Source organism: Balaenoptera musculus, chromosome 3, assembly GCF_009873245.2.
Source record: "Balaenoptera musculus isolate JJ_BM4_2016_0621 chromosome 3, mBalMus1.pri.v3, whole genome shotgun sequence".
Taxonomy (NCBI): domain Eukaryota; kingdom Metazoa; phylum Chordata; class Mammalia; order Artiodactyla; family Balaenopteridae; genus Balaenoptera; species Balaenoptera musculus.
This window is the reverse complement of record NC_045787.1, coordinates 60566845-60585287: the sequence shown is the minus strand read 5'-3', so window position 1 is coordinate 60585287 and position 18443 is coordinate 60566845. Positions and strand designations below refer to the sequence as shown.

Here is an 18443-nt window from a genome sequence, read left to right as displayed (position 1 = left end):
TTATTCCCATTCTGCAGATGATGAAACCAAGGTTCAGAGAACTTAAGTAAATTGCCCAAGTTCCCATAGCTAGTAAGTGATGGAATTGGGATTCCAACCCTTATCTGAGTCCATCGTTCATTCTCTTACTGCATTTTGTTATGTAACCTGAGGAGAGGAAGCTTGAGCTTGTTTGCAAATCTGTACTATCCTTAGTATTTAACACCACTGTTTTCATGCTGTGACAAATTATCTCTATTTAGAGATGATTTTTTAAATTATAAAACTTACTAAAAACAAGTTGCATGCTCCTCCTTGCAACTAAGTTTGGTGATTTCCCCTCAAATCTACATACTACGCTTAAGTATTCTTCAAAAAAATTGGCTTACTTGTGAAACTTTTGGTCAGGTGCCAGAATACAAAGAGCATGTTCTTTGTTATGATTCTTTCACGGAAGTACTGTCTCTCCTAATTTCTATGTCTGTTTGTTGTTTTTATGGTTCTGTCCTTTTCATTGTTGGGTACATAATGTTTTGGTCCAAGTAGCATCATCCTTTTATCCTACCCCCGCTTCCGCCCTATCCTTCCTCCTTGCTGCCCAATCCACCAAAAAAAAGTAAAATAAAAATAGTTTATCATCTCAGAAATTAATAACAATGCCATGCAATTTAATTTGGTCTCAGCAGTATCCTTATATTGGCTGATAGATTGGTTGGTTGGCTGGCTTCTATTTTCATGTGCTCTTCTAAGCATTAACTATCTTATAGGGACAGTACTTAAACAACCTATTTTCTTATATTCATTTCACCTGTCCAGTTCAACAGATACAAATTGATTTCTTTTTCATTTTGCTGACTACATTGTGAAAATTAATAATTGGTAGCTTATTATGGAGGATAATTATAATTGATAGAACTTGGTTGGAAAAAAATGTCACTCTCCGTTGATGCCATGCAGAAAACAGTTTCAGTCTGTTGGTCTCTGGACATACTGACTTAAAATTATACTATAGAGACTCAAGTAAATATAAAAATAATGCACATAGTTTTATTATAAGATGCAGCTGCAACAATGCAGAAAGTACTGTTCACATAGTCTTTCATTCTACCTCACCCCTCTAAAGTCCCGTCAGTGTATTTCATGCACGTAATACATGTGTTATCCTAGTTTTACTATAAAGTGATCTTACAGGGTCACATCTTGTTACTATGAAATATAACTTAGTAAGAATAATGGCCTAGGCTTAGATAATCTGATATTTTAATCAAAACAACATGAAACCTAGTCACATTGACACTAGAAGTCACTTTGCATTGCATACTACCATTTCCAGGATATCATATATGATATATATTTATATTATGACACCAGTAAGTTTTCAAGATTCTTTATAATTTTTTTTTGCTTAGTTCTAGGAAGTTCTTTTCTCCCCAGTTACAGAAAAACTGTCTTTTGCATATCAAGGGTATTTTGCTTTATAAACACATCTACTATCAGTTACTATCAGTATTTTATCCTACACAGGAACTTTCAAATTAGTGCCTTGCTATTCTTTTCCTCTTCTCTTTTCCCTGTTATTTCTTTTGCTTAGAATGATACAATTATCATAGTCATAAAAGACCATAACGAAAAGTAAAGTATTTTTATTGTTAGTCTTTACCCTTTAAAACCTAAAACTCCATGAATAGAGAGTCCATGGCCATGTCAAAATAATATACCCCTTTGAGCATAAGGGCCTGATGTTCCTTATATGTTGACTCAGTCTTACCCTGAAAGCCATAGTCTAATTAAGTAATTTTTTTCCTATAAATTAACCTCACACACTTTTTACTAGCCTTCAGAAAAATATTACTTGTTTGGATTTAAGAAAAATATGAACTTCACTGTTCATTAAATATAGGAGAAATTTGTTTATAGAATACCATCTTTATTTGTAACTGGAGGACAGAGCATTTTAAATATACGTAAAAAAAGAAAGGAATACTGCTGATCTTATGTTAGTATCTTATTCAAATATATTTGAGTAATTTTTACTTATTTTTCTATTATTGTCCAGATAGTTTTCCAAGTTACTGAAGCTTATCCTTTTAAGCAACATATCTTAAGCCCATAAGCCCTCTAGATCAGTGGTTTTCAAACCTAGCTGTACACTATAATCATACAGAGATCTTTAAACAAAACAAACCTATGTCAGACCTGCACCAGACCAATTAAATCAGAATCTTAGGAAGTGAATCCCAAGCATTAGCTTTTTTAGTATTAGTATTTTTATTGTTGGTATTAGTATTTTTAAAAATATTCTCAGGTGATTCTGACGTATATCCAGTGCTGAGAACCCCTCTTGAATAAGAACCTCTGTCCTACTATAAATTTCTTTACAACAAAATGTTACTCTAGCAGGCTAGCACATAGTAGAAGCTCAAAAGTGTGATAAATAAATGAGTCTTAACCATTCTTGACCTTTTAAAAAATGTACATTTTCTTGCCCTTTAAAAGAGAGTGTATGAAACATGATTTAATTTTTTCTTAATGAATCAAAGTCACACTATAAAAAAAATTTCTTTTACTTTAATACACTGTATTAAAGTTTTTAAGATGCTATCACCCAACTAATGATTATTGTGCCAGACACATTTAAGATATATCAGTGTACAAAATATTCAAACATCTCTGCTCTCCAGAAGCTGACATTCTAGCAGGGATAGACTGACAGTTAAATATATAAATTGTATACAGTAGTATGTTAGAAAGTAATAAGTGTTGTGACCAAAAAAAAAAGACTAGAGCAAAGGAAGATCAGAAGTACCAGGCATGGGAGGTTGGAATTTTAAGTAGAGTGGTCCTCCCTGAGGTGGCATTTGTACAGGGAATTGAAGGAGGTAAGGGAATGAGCCACGCAAGTCGTGTGGGGGAGGATATTGGAAGTAGGAACCACTTTGAGGAAAGGCCTGAAGAGGGGAGCATGCCTGGGGTGTTTGAAGACACTGTAAGGAGTGGCTGGAGGGCAGTGGGCAGGAGGGAGAGCAACAGCGGGAGGACCGAGGGGACCTCAGGCACGTAGGGCTGAGCAGAGTGCTGTAAGAACTTCATTTTTTCCGAGTGAATGGGAGGCCTTTCGCAGCATTTCAAACAAAGAGGGACTTGACTAGAGTTAATCAAATCATTCTAGCTGCTGTGTTGAGCCAACTTGGAATGGGAGATGGGAGGTGGGCATAGATACAACATAGCCGGTTAGGGACTGTTGTAATCCGGGAGAGAGAGAGCTCTGACCAAGGTGGTGGTTATAGGCTTTCTTGATACGGTAGATGTTTAGGATAGAAGAGAAAGACAGAAGCCAAGATTCTGTCTTGATAGAACCCCAAGATACCCCAGGGTTCAGGCTCTTGAGATGGTACGGGTTATTTATTGCCTATACTAAGTATTTTCTTTCTTTTTTTTCTTTTACCTCAGTATCAAGCTGTGAACTTGAATTTCTTACTGCTCTTACTGTGTCTGCCTCTAATTGCCCTCATCTCTTCTAGACTATCTTACTTTAGTTTAAATCTTCTGTAGACCAACAAATACACAAGTGTTTAAAATCATATGTTACAACAAGGTTGTTGATCTAACATAATAGGCTCTGAGTGAGAGTTTATGTTCCTCTGCTTAGGGGTAAAGGGGAACGAACCAGTGTCAGGATTCTCAGAGTTGCCTTCTCTGTTGAGGCTTTAAACTTCCTTCTGGGTTCACAGAGTATTCTGAATGACTAAGTTTACCTGAAGACTGAATCCCTTAATGAGAATTCATTGATATTTACATTTTTACTTTTTTTTTTTTAATCAGGCAAAAGAATGGACCCCAGCAGGAAAAGCAAAGAAAGAGAATCCTGATAAGAAATTTTATTCTGAATCTGCAGAGGAGGAGGAGGACTCTTCTGAGAGCAGCAGTGACGGTGGGGTTTTAATTCATTGAAAAACATTGTTCACTATAGCTTATATACTGTGCTTCCTATAGACCAATAAGGCCTAGAACATAATATTCAACAAGCTGGTTTAAATGAAGTTTATACCATTACAATAATTCCTTTCACTTACATATCACTGTTTTCAAAGTAATTTCTAATGCCTTTTCATTTGACATTGCCTCTTGGACCCACAGCTAATAAATGATAGAGTTGAAACGGGAACGCATGCTTTTCTGAATTCTAACCCACACTGCCTGTGATATTCATTAGCATATTGAAAAATGTAATTTTATATTTGATAAGCCTTTAGTGGGGCCTTTAAAAGTAACTTTTCTTTTGTATAGGATTGGCCAAAAGGTTCATTCGGGTTTTTCTGTAAGCTGTTACGGAAAAACCCAAACGAACTTTATGGCCAACCCCCAATAAAATGTAAAGTTTATTTTTAACCTTGAGCAGTCTGTTCTTATCCATTTTTTACTCTTTTACTTCTACATGAAAGCTAAAATTAATAAGTCTATTGTGTATTATAAAGAAACAAAGAGCTAAAAAGGTTGAGGGCAACCACATGCAGTGAAAAAAATACTGAACAGGAAGGATCTAGAAGTCCTGAGTTTTAGCCAAGCAAATTGAATAAGGCACTTACCTTCTCTATATCTGATAAATGAAGGGGTAGAGTTAGATGCTTTTTAAGTCTCTTCAATACTGAAAGTCTGAGTGATTTGCATAATAAGGTATGTATAGGAGTTACATACTCTTAGTAACAGTTAACCTAGTAAACTTATCTGATCCAAGACCAAATGACATCTCTTTCTTTTAAAACCTTTATTCCTTGGGAAGCCAGGGCTGCTCACTAGTACTTGGTCATCCATTACCTGACATTAAGGTAATTCATTCATTTTTTCCTCTGTTTCCCCTGTTGAAATCTTTGTTTTCAGTATCTGATAAGTTAATCTGTGGTGCATTACCTTCTGAAGTAATACACTGAAAAATGGGAGAAATTACTACAATACAAAGAGTTAATGCTAAAAAATATGGAATTTCAGGAATGATATAGACCATTGAGAAAGATATGTTGTGTAGTTGAGTGTTTCATATAGATATTTGTCTCCATCCCATTTATTCACAAGCTCCTGTCTGTTTAGAGTCTAACCTTTTTCAGTACATATTTGAAATATTCCATTAACATTATGGCTTTTCATGGGATTATCTGAGTACTTACAATAGGGAGTCATATGGCAGGAGTTCCATTCTGGCTACCAGAGGAAAGAGAGAACTTTTCTCATTAGAAGTTACCAGTTTTTTTCTAGTGAGCATGCCTTCTTGAGGATAAACGAATTTCCTCAAGGATTTTCCTAACTTGAAAATTTAAATAAACAGTGCCTGAAGTGAACTGGACCCAGATTCATGTTGAACTCCCATGTAATAACATGAGAAAGTAACTTAGATGCTATACTTTCTTTCTTATTTAATTATTTATTTATTTATTTATTTATAGCATAAACGATTTATCTAAGTTAATATGTACGTGTACTTAACTTTGATATCACAACAAATTCAAAATATTCTTATTCAGCAGTTTTGTTTTGCCTTTGTAAAGTTTGGGTAAAATAAATTTTGCTCTTTGTAAAAGCTGATGATAAAGAGTGCCTTACCATGTGGCAGGCACTGTTGTGTCCTAATCACCTTTACATGTTTCAAATCATTTAATCTTCACAACAGCTCTTTGAAGTAGCCTTTGCTGAAAGGAAAACTGAGACCCAGAGAGGCTGAATAACTTGCTCAGTCTTACAACTTGGTACAACGGCAGGGCCAGGGTTTGAACTCGGACATTCCAGCTTGAGAACTCATGCTTATAACCACTTCAAGCTGTTCCAAAAGAATATAGGCACTCCTAGCTTTTCGCTGTGATACATGAATTAATCCTCATAAAGTAGCTATTATTTACCTATTAGAATACTGTTTTAACTAGAGGTTACGTTCCTGCCTGAGGACATTTCATCAGATAGATCATAGGCCGGGACAACAGTTTGTCCTCTTATCTAGGATACAACTCTGCACCTATAATCATTTCAACTAGTAAAAAATTATGCTTTATGTTGAAAATACACATAAATATACTATATGTATCACTTCTGCAAAAAGCCCTAGTATACCATAATTTATTCATAAAACATTTAACTATATACTGCCTCAGTGTAACTTTATCATTTCTTTGACCTACGGAAGACTCCTATACTAGCTAAAATAAGTGCTCTTTAATTAGTGATGTTGCTTTATTGCCTTTGAATTTAGGAATTTTTGAAGACGATTTGAATGACTCATTTCCCTCTCAAAATTGGTTCCTAAGAAAATTCAACAATCCCTTCCTTTTCTCTAAATAAAATTTCTCATTATAAGTAGAGGAATTAAAATTATTTCTTTATTCTTGTATCATCCTCATAATCATTCTTTAAATAAAAAGTTTTTGCCATAGCTAAAATACTTATGGGTTTGAAAAGCAAGATAGGCTCACTTTGGTTTAGTTGGTTGATCTTTTCTTTGCCTTTCCCCACTCACTAGCAGAGTGCCTTCTCTGTGCACTGGAGTCCCGCCATGCTTACCCTGCCGCAGGGTTCAGGAGTCTAAGTGACCAGAGGGCAGAAATAGGAAACGTGGAACACCCAGGGTCCACCAAACGAAAATTCAGCATCTGGTTTCATTTGTGATGAATGTTGACACTTACTTGTGTCCTTATGTATAATTAAATGGCTATAAATCAAGGAGCATCTGGATATCTTTTTTTCAGAGAGTGAATCTGGAAGTGAAAGTGGGGAACAAGACGAGGAAGGAGACAGCAGTGAGGACTCCAGTGAGCGCGAGAGTGAGAGTGGAAGTGAGTCAGAGGCAGAAAACAAAAGAGCAGCCAAGAAGAACTCCAAAACCAAAGGAAAAAGGTGAATTATTTTGTCAGAATTTCCTTCAAAAACATTCTGTGGTCTTTTCCCCCAGTCTAACATTGAGTGAGAAAATAAGTGTGTGTGTGTGTTTTTTTCCCAAACAGATTTTAAATCTTGTAATATTAATTTAAAATACTAATTCATATTATTCTCTTACCTGTAATGCTCAGTTTTCATTTTGAACTTGAAAAAATCTTGGGGTTACATTTTGAAAATTGGTGTAACCTTGGAAGGCTGAGTTAAGTGATCAAGCAGTCGGTATGAAACACTTAATTACCTTTTGAAGCAATTTTGCTGAGGGTGAAAATTAAATCCTTCAACACTTTGCCATTATGTAACTAAGACAATTGATTTTTCTAAATAATGTTATATTAAAAAGATTATGATCCAAATATTAGAGTCAGGGGCTGTGAAGGAAGACGGTCATAAGATATTTAAGTGTTAGCACTTTTTAAGATCTCCCATTATCAACAACATTATCATGTATTAAAGTGTCATTAAAATTTTGAGTAATTGGGGCTGATACCTTGGATTGTCTGAGTCTGTTTTCCCCACTGCTGTCAGTGAGTGGCCTCTGCAGACACGATGGCCCTTTCCCTGGGAGCCTGCTGCCCGCGCACTTGATGAGCTTGCAGCCTAGCTCAGTCTTGGCTGACAGCACTGATTGGGGCGCAGTACGCTCTCTGCTCCTTTTATTACAGACAGTAATTAAAGCAGCTCGCCCTGCCACTTCCATAACAAACACAGCATAATGCTCTAATTATGACTTTATTAATTTAAGTCAGGATTTAATGATTTTAAAAGTGATTTATATTGTTTTTCCTGTTCAGAACAAATGAAATCTGTAGGTTAAATTAATACAGGCTTTTCATCATTGCAAAGTTAAAAAGCTAGTTACCAGTAAATTCTTTTCATTAGATTAACATCTGAAACTCTAAGCAGTAAGGTAAACAATAATTACCCATCAAAATTGAGTGATGCAAAGCAAAATAACACTTTTACCTTCAAAATCTTATCTTAAAGGCTAGAAGTTAAATATATTCAGAATCATTCACTTGTTGCAGCAAGCGAGTTACTTGGTTTGTAGTAGCCTTTTCTTAGAAGTTCTTTGCTTCTAATTTAATATCAGAATATCTATAATACATAGTTTATAAAAAGTATCATTCTTAGAAAGGGAAGTTATGTTCAGTGCACTAAATATCCTTTCCAATAGCAAAAGTCAATATACTAGAAATTTATAATCATAAATTGTATTAGTTTCATGCTTTTTTTCTTCAGAAATGGACTTTTTTTTTAACCCATGTTTGCATTTTTAAAAATTGTTTATTATACAAAAGGAAATCTCAGATACATTCTAAACCTTATATTTTTAAGTACATGTTTTAACCATTAAATGAGGGATAATAAATTGCCATTCTTTGCTAGGGGAAGAAAAAACAACAACATACTTTTTAGTCATCAAATATAATTACATGTGCTCTGAGATGTTACCATGACTCCATTTTTAATAAATAGCAATCATATTTCCTCCACAAAATTCAATTCAGGGAAATATCGATTCTTCCCTTGCCTCACCACTCTCCCTCCCCGTGTGTTTTTCTGCTTGTCTCTTAGAATTTTTTTTTAAAACTTTGCCAGTATAACTATATGATAATTTTTTAAAGCAAGGGGCTTTAAGTATCTTCAAAACCACCCTTTAGTAATCATAACTATTTATGACTAACTTTGAGTTTTATACTCCAAAGTATTTTCATTTGAAGGGAAAGAGTATTGGGTAGTGGAGAAAATATGGTCTTTATAGTAAGACAGACTTGAGTTTAAATTCCAATTCCACCCCTCCTGGCTGTGTGTCCTTGAGCAAGTTACTTAACTTTCCTGAATATTATAGGATAATAATGCGCCCAGTAAGAATATGTTAGAACATCTGAATTAGATAGTTGCTTATGAAGTGCCTAATAGTCTTTGGCACAAGATAGATTTTTTTTTTTTTTTAACGAAGTGGATTTTTAGAACAATACACACACACACACACACACACACACACACAGTAAAGAGAACTAGACCTTCAAATTTGAGCAAATAAAAAAGACCACAAGACATCTCTTTTCCCCTGAGAGAAGACCTTTTGGCTATCTTACATGTTATCTCTTCTTGGAGACCTACTTCCCTTGCCTTCTGCCTGCCTTATTTCTCTTTTTCAACTCATGTGTCTCTTCCTCTAGAAGTGTTCCCACTCTCGGTCAAGTTTGTTTAGATGTTCCTCCTGGTGTTCTCATGACACAGTATACTTTATTACTTATTATTTTCCATGCTTTATTGTCACTGCCAGCTTACTTCTCTGTGTCCTGCAATGGACGGTAGACTCTATAAGGGAGTACATGGAGATCATCTGTATCTTACTAACCTCTGTTATCCTTAGCACCTAACATAGTGCCAACAATATGGTGGGCAGTCAGTAAATATTTGTTAAGTAAGGGAGCGAGTGAACAAATGAATGAATAGCATCAGCACTTAGGTTTGATCGTTTGGTATTTTAAAACTTTATATCTGATAATCTTACATTTTTAGTAAGACTTAGTACATTAGAAGAATTCTGTTTTGAACCGGTTAACATTTTCTCATATAATATGTTTAAGGGTCACATTAGGGGACATATGTTAATAATTTTCTTGGACAGAAAAATCTATAAAATGCAAGTCTATTTTAGCAAAAGTTGATGTATAAATATTTAAATTTATTAATGAACACTTAGTATTTTGAAACAGCATTTTAAAATCAGCCTGTCTTTGAAGTTGTTAATGTTAGCACCTAATGTGTATTTCTGGTAAATCAAACATTTAATTATTAATTATTTTCTACTTATTATATCATTCAGTGTTATTTTATAACCTTTTGCATTTGAACTGTGTGTGATGTGGTATAATTAGTTTTGAATGGGTTCTGATTTATTTGGTTATAGGTAATACTACCTTCATCATTATTTCATTAACACGTTCTGGAATTTTAAAACCATTTTTACTGTCTTTTTGTACACTAAAAAGAAATGGTTCTCAGTGAAATACACTTCTCTATAAAGATTTTGATTCACAGCCAAAATGGACAAATGGTAACACTTGTCATTTGTTTTTTCAAACTACTTAAACTTGTTTATGTAAGTATCTAATATTTCAAAATTTATTATTCTGATTAGTGATTCTGAAGATGTGGATAAGGAAAATGAAAACTCTAAAACTTCAGATTCTTCCAATGCTGAATCTAGTTCAATAGAAGACAGTTCTTCAGATTCTGAATCAGAATCAGAATCTGAAAGTGAATCTGAATCCAGAAAAGTTACTAAGGTAAGAGATTACAAATTTTTGTAACTGAAAATAAATAGTCTTATAGTCTTTTCCCAATTGCGAATAAATATTTCTGAAAATTTGTGTTTTGTTGAGAATCAAGAAACCAGGCAAGGAATTTAATATGTCACTGACAACTAAAACAAACACCATCTTTACTCATCCACACCTGTGATTTTATTTTGTTTTTTTCTGGATTATCGCTTCCCTTATAATTCAGCTCTGCAGAGAAGTTAGAAACTTTTTTTAACCTCACCCTTTCCAGCAAAATTTAGAGACCTCAGTGTCATGAGTATGACATTTTTGTTCTTGGCTGTGATGTGACAAGGGAGGCTTTTGCCAAAGGGGAAGTAAAGGGAAGTCACAGAGATAGTATTGAGCAAAGAAATATAAATGTACATGCATCATAAGAAATTGAGACTAATATGCTTTTTAAAAAAATATTAGGCATTTGGATAATAGAATATGTTTAAAGGTTTAATTAAAGAGTATGCATTCTTTAATAGTTAATAAAAATGCAATAGCCATATATTTAAAACAAATGCAAGAACCACTTATAACAGAATGATTACGCTTTTTGGTATAATATTTGTAACACCAAAAGTTGTCTGCTTAGCAGCAAAAAAATAAAACCATGAATTGGAAAAGTGTAGTTTTTAATACACAATTCAGACCTAATACATATCTTTCTGATCTTTAATTATTATTCCCTGCCTATAAATGGATCATGGGGTTGCTAGGTTTCAAATGCAGTGGTTTTTATAAATAAATGTATTATTCCATATGTTGAAAATATGGTCACACCTTGCCCTTTATTGAATTCAATTTCTTTTTAACCTACTATATTTTTCATTTATTTGTTTTGGTAACATGAATTTCTTTAATGTCATTTGAGTAGCCAAGTATGAAAATAAATTCATCAAAGTAATAATTGCCCTCCTTCATCCAGAGATTTATTGTTAAAGAATAAGCGTATTTAAAAAAAAAAAAAAAAAAGAACAAGCATGCTTAAAAATTGGCTAGTATCTGTCTTACCTTATTTCAAATATTCTTGAATATTGTAAAACCTATTTGAAACTTGAATTTATATTTAAAACATATCTATGTATAGTATATAATCTAGGATTTTTATTTTTCAAAAATTCACATAAAATCTTAGAGATTTTTAGGTTTATTAATCTGGCCTCTTATAAAAACTTACCACACAGTGAGTTTGATATCCTCTCATTTCCTACTTAAATTACAAAAAGCTTAAGATGTTATTTAAAATAAAGGAGCTTTAGGGCTTCCCTGGTGGCGCAGTGGTTAAGAATCCGCCTTCCAGTGCAGGGCGCACGGGTTCGAGCCCTGGTCTGGGAAGATCCCACATGCCGCAGAGCAACTAAGCCCGTGCACCACAACTACTGAGCCTGTGCTCTAGAGCCTGAGAGCCACAACTACTGAGCCATGTGCCACAACTACTGAAGCCCACGCACCTAGAGCCCATGGTCTGCAACAAGAGAAGCCACTGCAATGAGAAGCCCGCGCACCGCAAGGAAGAGTAGCCCCTGCTCGCCACAACTAGAGAAAGCCCGCGTGCAGCAACGAGGACCCAAGGCAGCCAAAAATTAATTAATTAATTAATTAAAATTTTAAAAAACCACTTATAAAAAATTAATTAAATAAATAAATAAAATAAAGGAGCTTTAGAAATTGAAAATACAACCCAGAATAAGAAATCTGTGTTTTTTAAAATGACCAAACAAGAAATTAAATAATGGGAAGTGGGTGGAATTAAAGTGAGTTGTTCTTATGAAGTTTTGTAGAAGTTGAAAAATTGTAGACTTTAGTGCCTATATAGTGTTGGGCTTTAGGGGACCCCATTAGAATGCCACAGAGGTACCCCAGCTCAGAGATTCAATTTATTTCTTCTTTGGTGCATTCAATGATCAGATTAAATCTCTTAATAGTTGAAAATATTTTACTGTAGAACAGCAGTATAAAATTTCAAAGTAACGCAGTGAGCCAAGACTTGAGAAATTCAGGTTTTACTCACATTGTTGATAGTTTTATGTCTATGTGTTTTGCTTATATAGTTCATTTTCTCTATATTATAATGCCTTTCCTGTCAGTAACAGGCAGATAAGCTTGTTTGTTTTAATTTATATTCTTCACCTTGGAGCCACCATAACTATTTTTTTCTTTCTATTTCTTTCTGAGTGATTTGAAGTGTACCATGCAATTACAAGTGTACCAGTTTTCTAATAATGGGCAACTCTGTAATTGTAGGAAAGTCCTCTTTGCACCAAGTGTTGTGGCTTCTGCTCTAAATTATGAGTAATGAAGGCAGATGGTGGGTGCTTTACCTTAATTTAGCATGACAGTATGTTAGAGCTGAAAACTCATCTGCCTTAAATCTGCAGCCCAACTAAATCTATACTTTTACTCTCTCTCTTCCTTTTCTTTCACTTGGACAATGTATTTTGGGGATATCGAGCATGAAAATGGGACTTTGAGGGTATCTTGAATATATGGCTTTAAAAACAGTTCATTTTATGGTGGTCCTATGAGATAGGTATAATGTTCTCCTTGTTGGAATATAATATCTTTATGCTTCAGTTTCCTCATCTATAAAGTAGAAATGCTAATACCTACTCTGCTTTATTCAAGTGCTATTACAAAAAATCAGATGTGAAAGATCAATGTAAAGCCCTGTATAAATATAAAACAGCAGTGTTAACATCTTTTAACTTGAACGTTAATTCCCTGAGAGACCAACAGTATTAGAGTTACAGAACACCAGTGCTAAAAGGAACCGAAAATTTTTTGTAACTCTTATGTCTCCTGCATTTTCCAATTCTTTTTATACCATTCAAGTTAGGAATTAACGTTCAGGTGTGACCCCTTACCTGCAGCCTGTGACCCCATCTACTTTTTGCAGAAGACTGAGCTGATATTCACTGTAAGCATATCCTACCTCTGTGCTCTCTGACACACAATCTCGATTTACCCTCCTCCTTTTTCTTTGAATGGAGCTTTGAGTAAGCTATCCCTATCCACATAGCCGAGAATAAGTCCTATTTCCTTTTGGCCTTGTTTTGTGGATAATCGTCTGCGTCCATTGTGCCTTCAATCTCTTTTTTCATTAATTTCTCCTCCACCAACCAAAGCACTCAAGGCTTTCCTAGCACCTAAAGAGAGGAGAAGGGAATGGAAGAGAAAGACAGAATGTATGAAAGTGAGAGTTCAGAAGAATAATCTAGATATTCTCCAGCCACTACTTTTTAACCCAATTATTTCTTAGTCCCTTTTAAATTGGTGTCTACTCCTATCACTTCCTACAGATATTGTTCTCTGAAAAAGTCAGCCATGATCTTTCTCCAAACCCAGTGACCTTCTCTTAGTTTATCCTTCTCTGTCTTTTTATATGACTATTCCCATACTACTTGAAATTCTCTGCATCCTTTTTCTTCTGACTTTTCTGACCCTTTAATCTTTTGGTTGCCTCACTTTTTACCTCCTTCTGACACCCAAGTGTGAACATTGCCCCGAAGTTAGTGCTTATTAGTACACATTTTTTTTGAAAATATCAATTGACATGAATTAATTTAGTCCTTTTTTTCCTCTACAATTTACTGTTGTAAGACTCATTAACTCTTTTTTTTTTTTTAATTAATTAATCTATTTTTGGCTGCATTGGGTCTTCGTTGCCGTGCGCGGGCTTTCTCTAGTTGCGGCGAGCGGGGGCTACTCTTCGTTGCAGTGCGCGGGCTTCTCATTGCGGTGGTTTCTCTTGTTGCGGACCACAGGCTCTAGGTGTGTGGGCTTCAGCAGTTGTGGCTCACGGGCTCTAGAGCACAGGCTCAGTAGTTGTGGCGCATGGGCTTAGTTGCTCCGTGGCATGTGGGATCTTCCTGGACCAGGGCTCGAACCCGTGTCCCCTGCATTGGCAGGTGGATTCTTAACCACTGTGCCACCAGGGAAGTCCCTCACTAACTCTTGTAGCCTCAGCTAAAACATTTATCTGAATTACTTCCATGGTAACATCTCTAGCTAAATCCCTACAACTGTAACTTTTCTTCCCAAATTCAAACCAAATTCTTAGACCTCTTAGGAAATGCTGGTTTCCCAAACCTAATATAGCCCAAAGACATGATCTGTCATTTGGTACCAGCACGCTTTCTGTTCTCCCAGATTTGTAGACCCATAATTGTCCTTGACCCCTCCCTCATCCTACATGTGTACACGGTTGCCAAGTCTTAGAGATCCTGTGTATTATTTTTGATATCTGTTTCTTCTCCTACCACCACCATTGTAGATCACCTCTTCATTACCTTGCCCATAGACCATTGCCTTTTGTCATCCTCAGACACTCCCCCAACCCCAGTCCTTCTCTACAGCTGCAGATTAATTAATTAATTAATCTACAGATTAATGTCAAAGTTACCTATAATGATGCCTCATTGTCATTTGAGTTCAGTAAACTCCTCAGGGTAGCATGTCCAAACCCACCTTTCCAGTCTTAACCTTCTTTGTGTTCCAATCCCAGTGGCCTATTTGTGGTTCTTATGCTGTATGCTTTTCTGTTTCTGTGTCTTTGTTCTTCCTTTTACATCATTTCTCTTATCACAGAAAATATAAGCTGAGGAGAAAGTGGCCTTATATCAAGGGTAGTCCCTCCACTTCTAGTTGAGAATGACTGCATGGAATGAAGGATATTACTAACTAGAGGGTATTACTCATGTGAATGGTGTAGGGACAGTCAAGAGGGTGAGAACCACTGTTGAATTGTTTATGTTCCGAAAGTGTCTGTCATTCAGCACCATACCCTAGCATATCCATAAGACACGAAACTGCCGTCATACATTCTGGTGTCATGTTTGTTTGTTTCTGTTACTGATTGGGAGATGTCCTCGTTTGAAGTCAGATATTGTCAGTAATGACCAAAGAAAATTATCTTTCTCTTCAGTTAAAGTTATTTTGATGGGCAAGCATATTTTTCTTTGTAGATGTTCTTTTCTGAACCAAATTTAATAAATATTTTAATGTGAGTCTAATCCTTTTTATGAACTAATTATTTTGCCCTAAATGATACCTGTAACAAAATTAGTTTTAAAAGGTCCGTGTTTTCAGTATTTCACATACTTCACACGGTGTTTAGGAAACTTTTTTTTTTTTTTTTTTTTACACAGAAGAGTGGAGAAAAGAATTAGTAATACAGGCTACATTAAATCAGGAAGAGATTTATATCACTTTATCCTGTGTTTTACTGATACAATTAAGTTATATCCTGCTTGTAGTTAAAATTATGTGTTGAACAGATGGTAAAATTTTTATTTAAAATATTTTTTTTAAGTTGCCAGGGTTTTTCTTTCTTTATTGAACCTAGGCTTCAGTGTTTTTATTACCAGCCAGTAAGTTAGAGTGCTCCCACTGACTATAGTTATTTCCACCATCACCTTGTTAGTCCCACTCTTCACACCTTAACTGTGATAGAGTAGTTCTGATTATATCTTCAGTGTCTATGCACCAACTGCTGAAGATTTAGATAAGCCGTGATTAAAAAAATAAAAATTTTAAGTCATAATTGTAATTTATTGTGAATAATTTTATGTATTTTCCTTATAAATATTAACAGCATTTTAATTACATAAACTGTGTATAAAGCATGATAATCTATCAATGGAAAAATAAATATATTTAATATACTTGCACCTAATAGCATTAAGAGCATTTCCATATTTGAATCAAAGATTAATATGTGTACTAGCTTTGGGAAAAATAGTACTGTCTATATATACCTAGCAGTGTTTGAGATGCTCTTGTCAGTGGTTTTTATCACACATTATAGGGATCTCACAAAACTTTGCTAGTCCCTTTTTAAGATGTGCAAAGAAGCTAATTAAATCTTTTACGTGCTCCACGGAGTGGTCACAGGTCTTGTGACTAGTGTACAGATGTCAGTAAATATTAAGATACGCCTCAATAAAAGATCTACCATGTGAAAAATTCTTGGGTATAAAGTAAATATGGGATGTGGTTTGGATAGATTGTGGATAAGAGTGAAAGGAACTATTTTCTAATCTGATTAGTTTTCTGCCCTACTTGAGAAGTAGGGAACAAGTTTTACTTGTGTTTTTCCAAGTATTTATGATTGTTGCAATTACATAACTGCTGTGAAGATTGTAGAATATTGGTTTTTACTCTGACAATTCAAAGGCTTGCCTCTTTCAATTTACGTCTTTTCCAATTTAGTTCATATTTTAATTTCTTCAGAACAGAAATATCATTTCACTTCAATTGAGATCTTTAAAGCAAAGTGAATGCCATTAAGCAAGCTTTCTTATTGAAGTAGGTATAATCTAATAGGGAAGATTTGTTTAACAGTTTAGACTTCTTTTTAACTTATATAGAAGTCTCAATTTGCTGGCAGTGTACTTTTATTTTAAAGCACAGTGTAAGTGTGAGCCTCAGATTTGTAAAATCAGATGTGTTAGATGACTTGAAGGCAAGAGAGTCATTAAATTGTCTTTGGTTGTTAATTCTAACTGAAAATATTTCATGCAAATACCTTGCCCTCTGAGGCTAGAAATAAGCCTTGAATTTTTGTTGGTTTCAAAGCATAGTGTGGGTTTGACAATCTATACGTACCATTTATCCTGTTTTATAGTTTTAAATTTCAAACCGCTTTATAATGGTTTCCTCTTAGGAAGCATTTTTGATGCTTTTTGTGTCAGATCTTTTCTGCTTGCGTTTTTTTTTTTTTTTTTCCAATCAGCATGAAGATGAACATGCGTAATAGATTTTTTAAAATCTTTACAAGGTATATTATTACATTTTTTGTTTGTATTATTTGGAGCTTAATAAGTATTTCCAGGATCTTTTATTTATGATTTAAAATGAAATATGTTAAATAGAAATCAGTTTCTTAACCCTGTGACTTTGTATTTCATTTTGGAAATGTTGATGTGTTGAGGTGTATAATCGAATACCATGGAAACAAATGGAGATTTGAGGATGATGAATTGATAACTAGGTATTTTTGTAGTGAGATTTTAAGATCAGTTACTGTTGTCCTTATAAAAGTCTAATACAGTCACTCAGCTGTTAAAAACCTAATCCTCTATTTAAAAAAATATACAGAAACAAATTGTCTATCTTTCTGCCTGATCTCTTCTCAAGTACTAATACAATGGAAACAGTGGGTGATCTGTCAGTGTGTTTGGTTTGTCAATGATGGTTTTGTATAAATATTGGGAGGGTAAGAAATAAAATTCACACAGTAAAATATGATTTCATCTGCCTTTTCTCTGCAGCTCCATGGCTCATGCTGCGGTGTGAAATTCTCATTTTACACACTTTGCAGGCGGAGCACATGAATTATGCATTGAGCAAGAAAAATCTCCTGCCTCAAGTCCTATATGCATTTACCCAGGTTCTGTCTCTATTACCAAGATGAATTGCAAATGGAGAAATGTTTGATGGAATAGGGCTCTTAACTTCTTTGTTTAGAATTCAGATTTTTATTTTTATAGGTAGATCCTTTAAGTATGAACATGTTTTGAACTTACTGTGGATTTTTTTAAATGAAAAATGAAATATAAGAGAGGAATGCCAAACACATCACGAGGCTTTTTATAGCCCTGATTTGGAATGCAAGGCTTTTTCAATTCGGTAGAAATGACCATTATCTATTGCTAATGTTGTATTTCAGTCGCTGGTTATTTGCTTTACTCAGAAAGTCAATGAAATTCTGTCCTTTTGAGAGCCTTTTTTCTTTTTGTTTCAGACTTCTAATAAGAGATTATGCCAATTTCACATGCAGCTCTGTTCTGTGTTGTATGTGACCTGATGTGTGTTTAATAGATATTGTTACATACTCCTGGCTGTGAAGTAGAAAATAAGGTATATAGACTTGCCTCCAGCTTTAACTTTGTCTTGATTTGATAGGTTTCTTATTTTTCAGGTGGGGTGGTTACATTTCCATAAAGACAGTCATGCACCATTGTAGCTTATAGGAAGCTACACCCATTGTGCTCAGCACAGCATTTTGATAAGTCACATGGTGATAAGCTTTTTCTTATATGTTCTTTCTTCACAGGAATGTTATTCTTGTTGAGATGGCATATTCATTCTGAACCTGTTTCTGTTACTTGCAACTTTTACATTTCAGCTTCAAAACTAACATTTTTTTTTTTCCAATCCTAGAAATTGTTACTTATTTCAGGTATGGAGAGAGGGGCAAACATTATTTGTTTTGTTTTTAAA

The 18443-nt window shown here is 34.6% G+C and overlaps 1 protein-coding gene across 1 annotated transcript in view; it reads left to right on the top strand.

Annotated features, from left to right (window-relative positions):
• AP3B1 (adaptor related protein complex 3 subunit beta 1) overlaps positions 1-18443 on the top strand; it is a 267726-nt gene that overhangs the window by 163024 nt on the left and 86259 nt on the right. The window contains exons 18-20 of the mRNA XM_036848304.1: positions 3802-3910; positions 6708-6855; positions 10049-10196. Of these exons, the coding sequence (XP_036704199.1) occupies positions 3802-3910; positions 6708-6855; positions 10049-10196 (405 nt within the window). The remainder of the gene's footprint in view (positions 1-3801; positions 3911-6707; positions 6856-10048; positions 10197-18443) is intronic.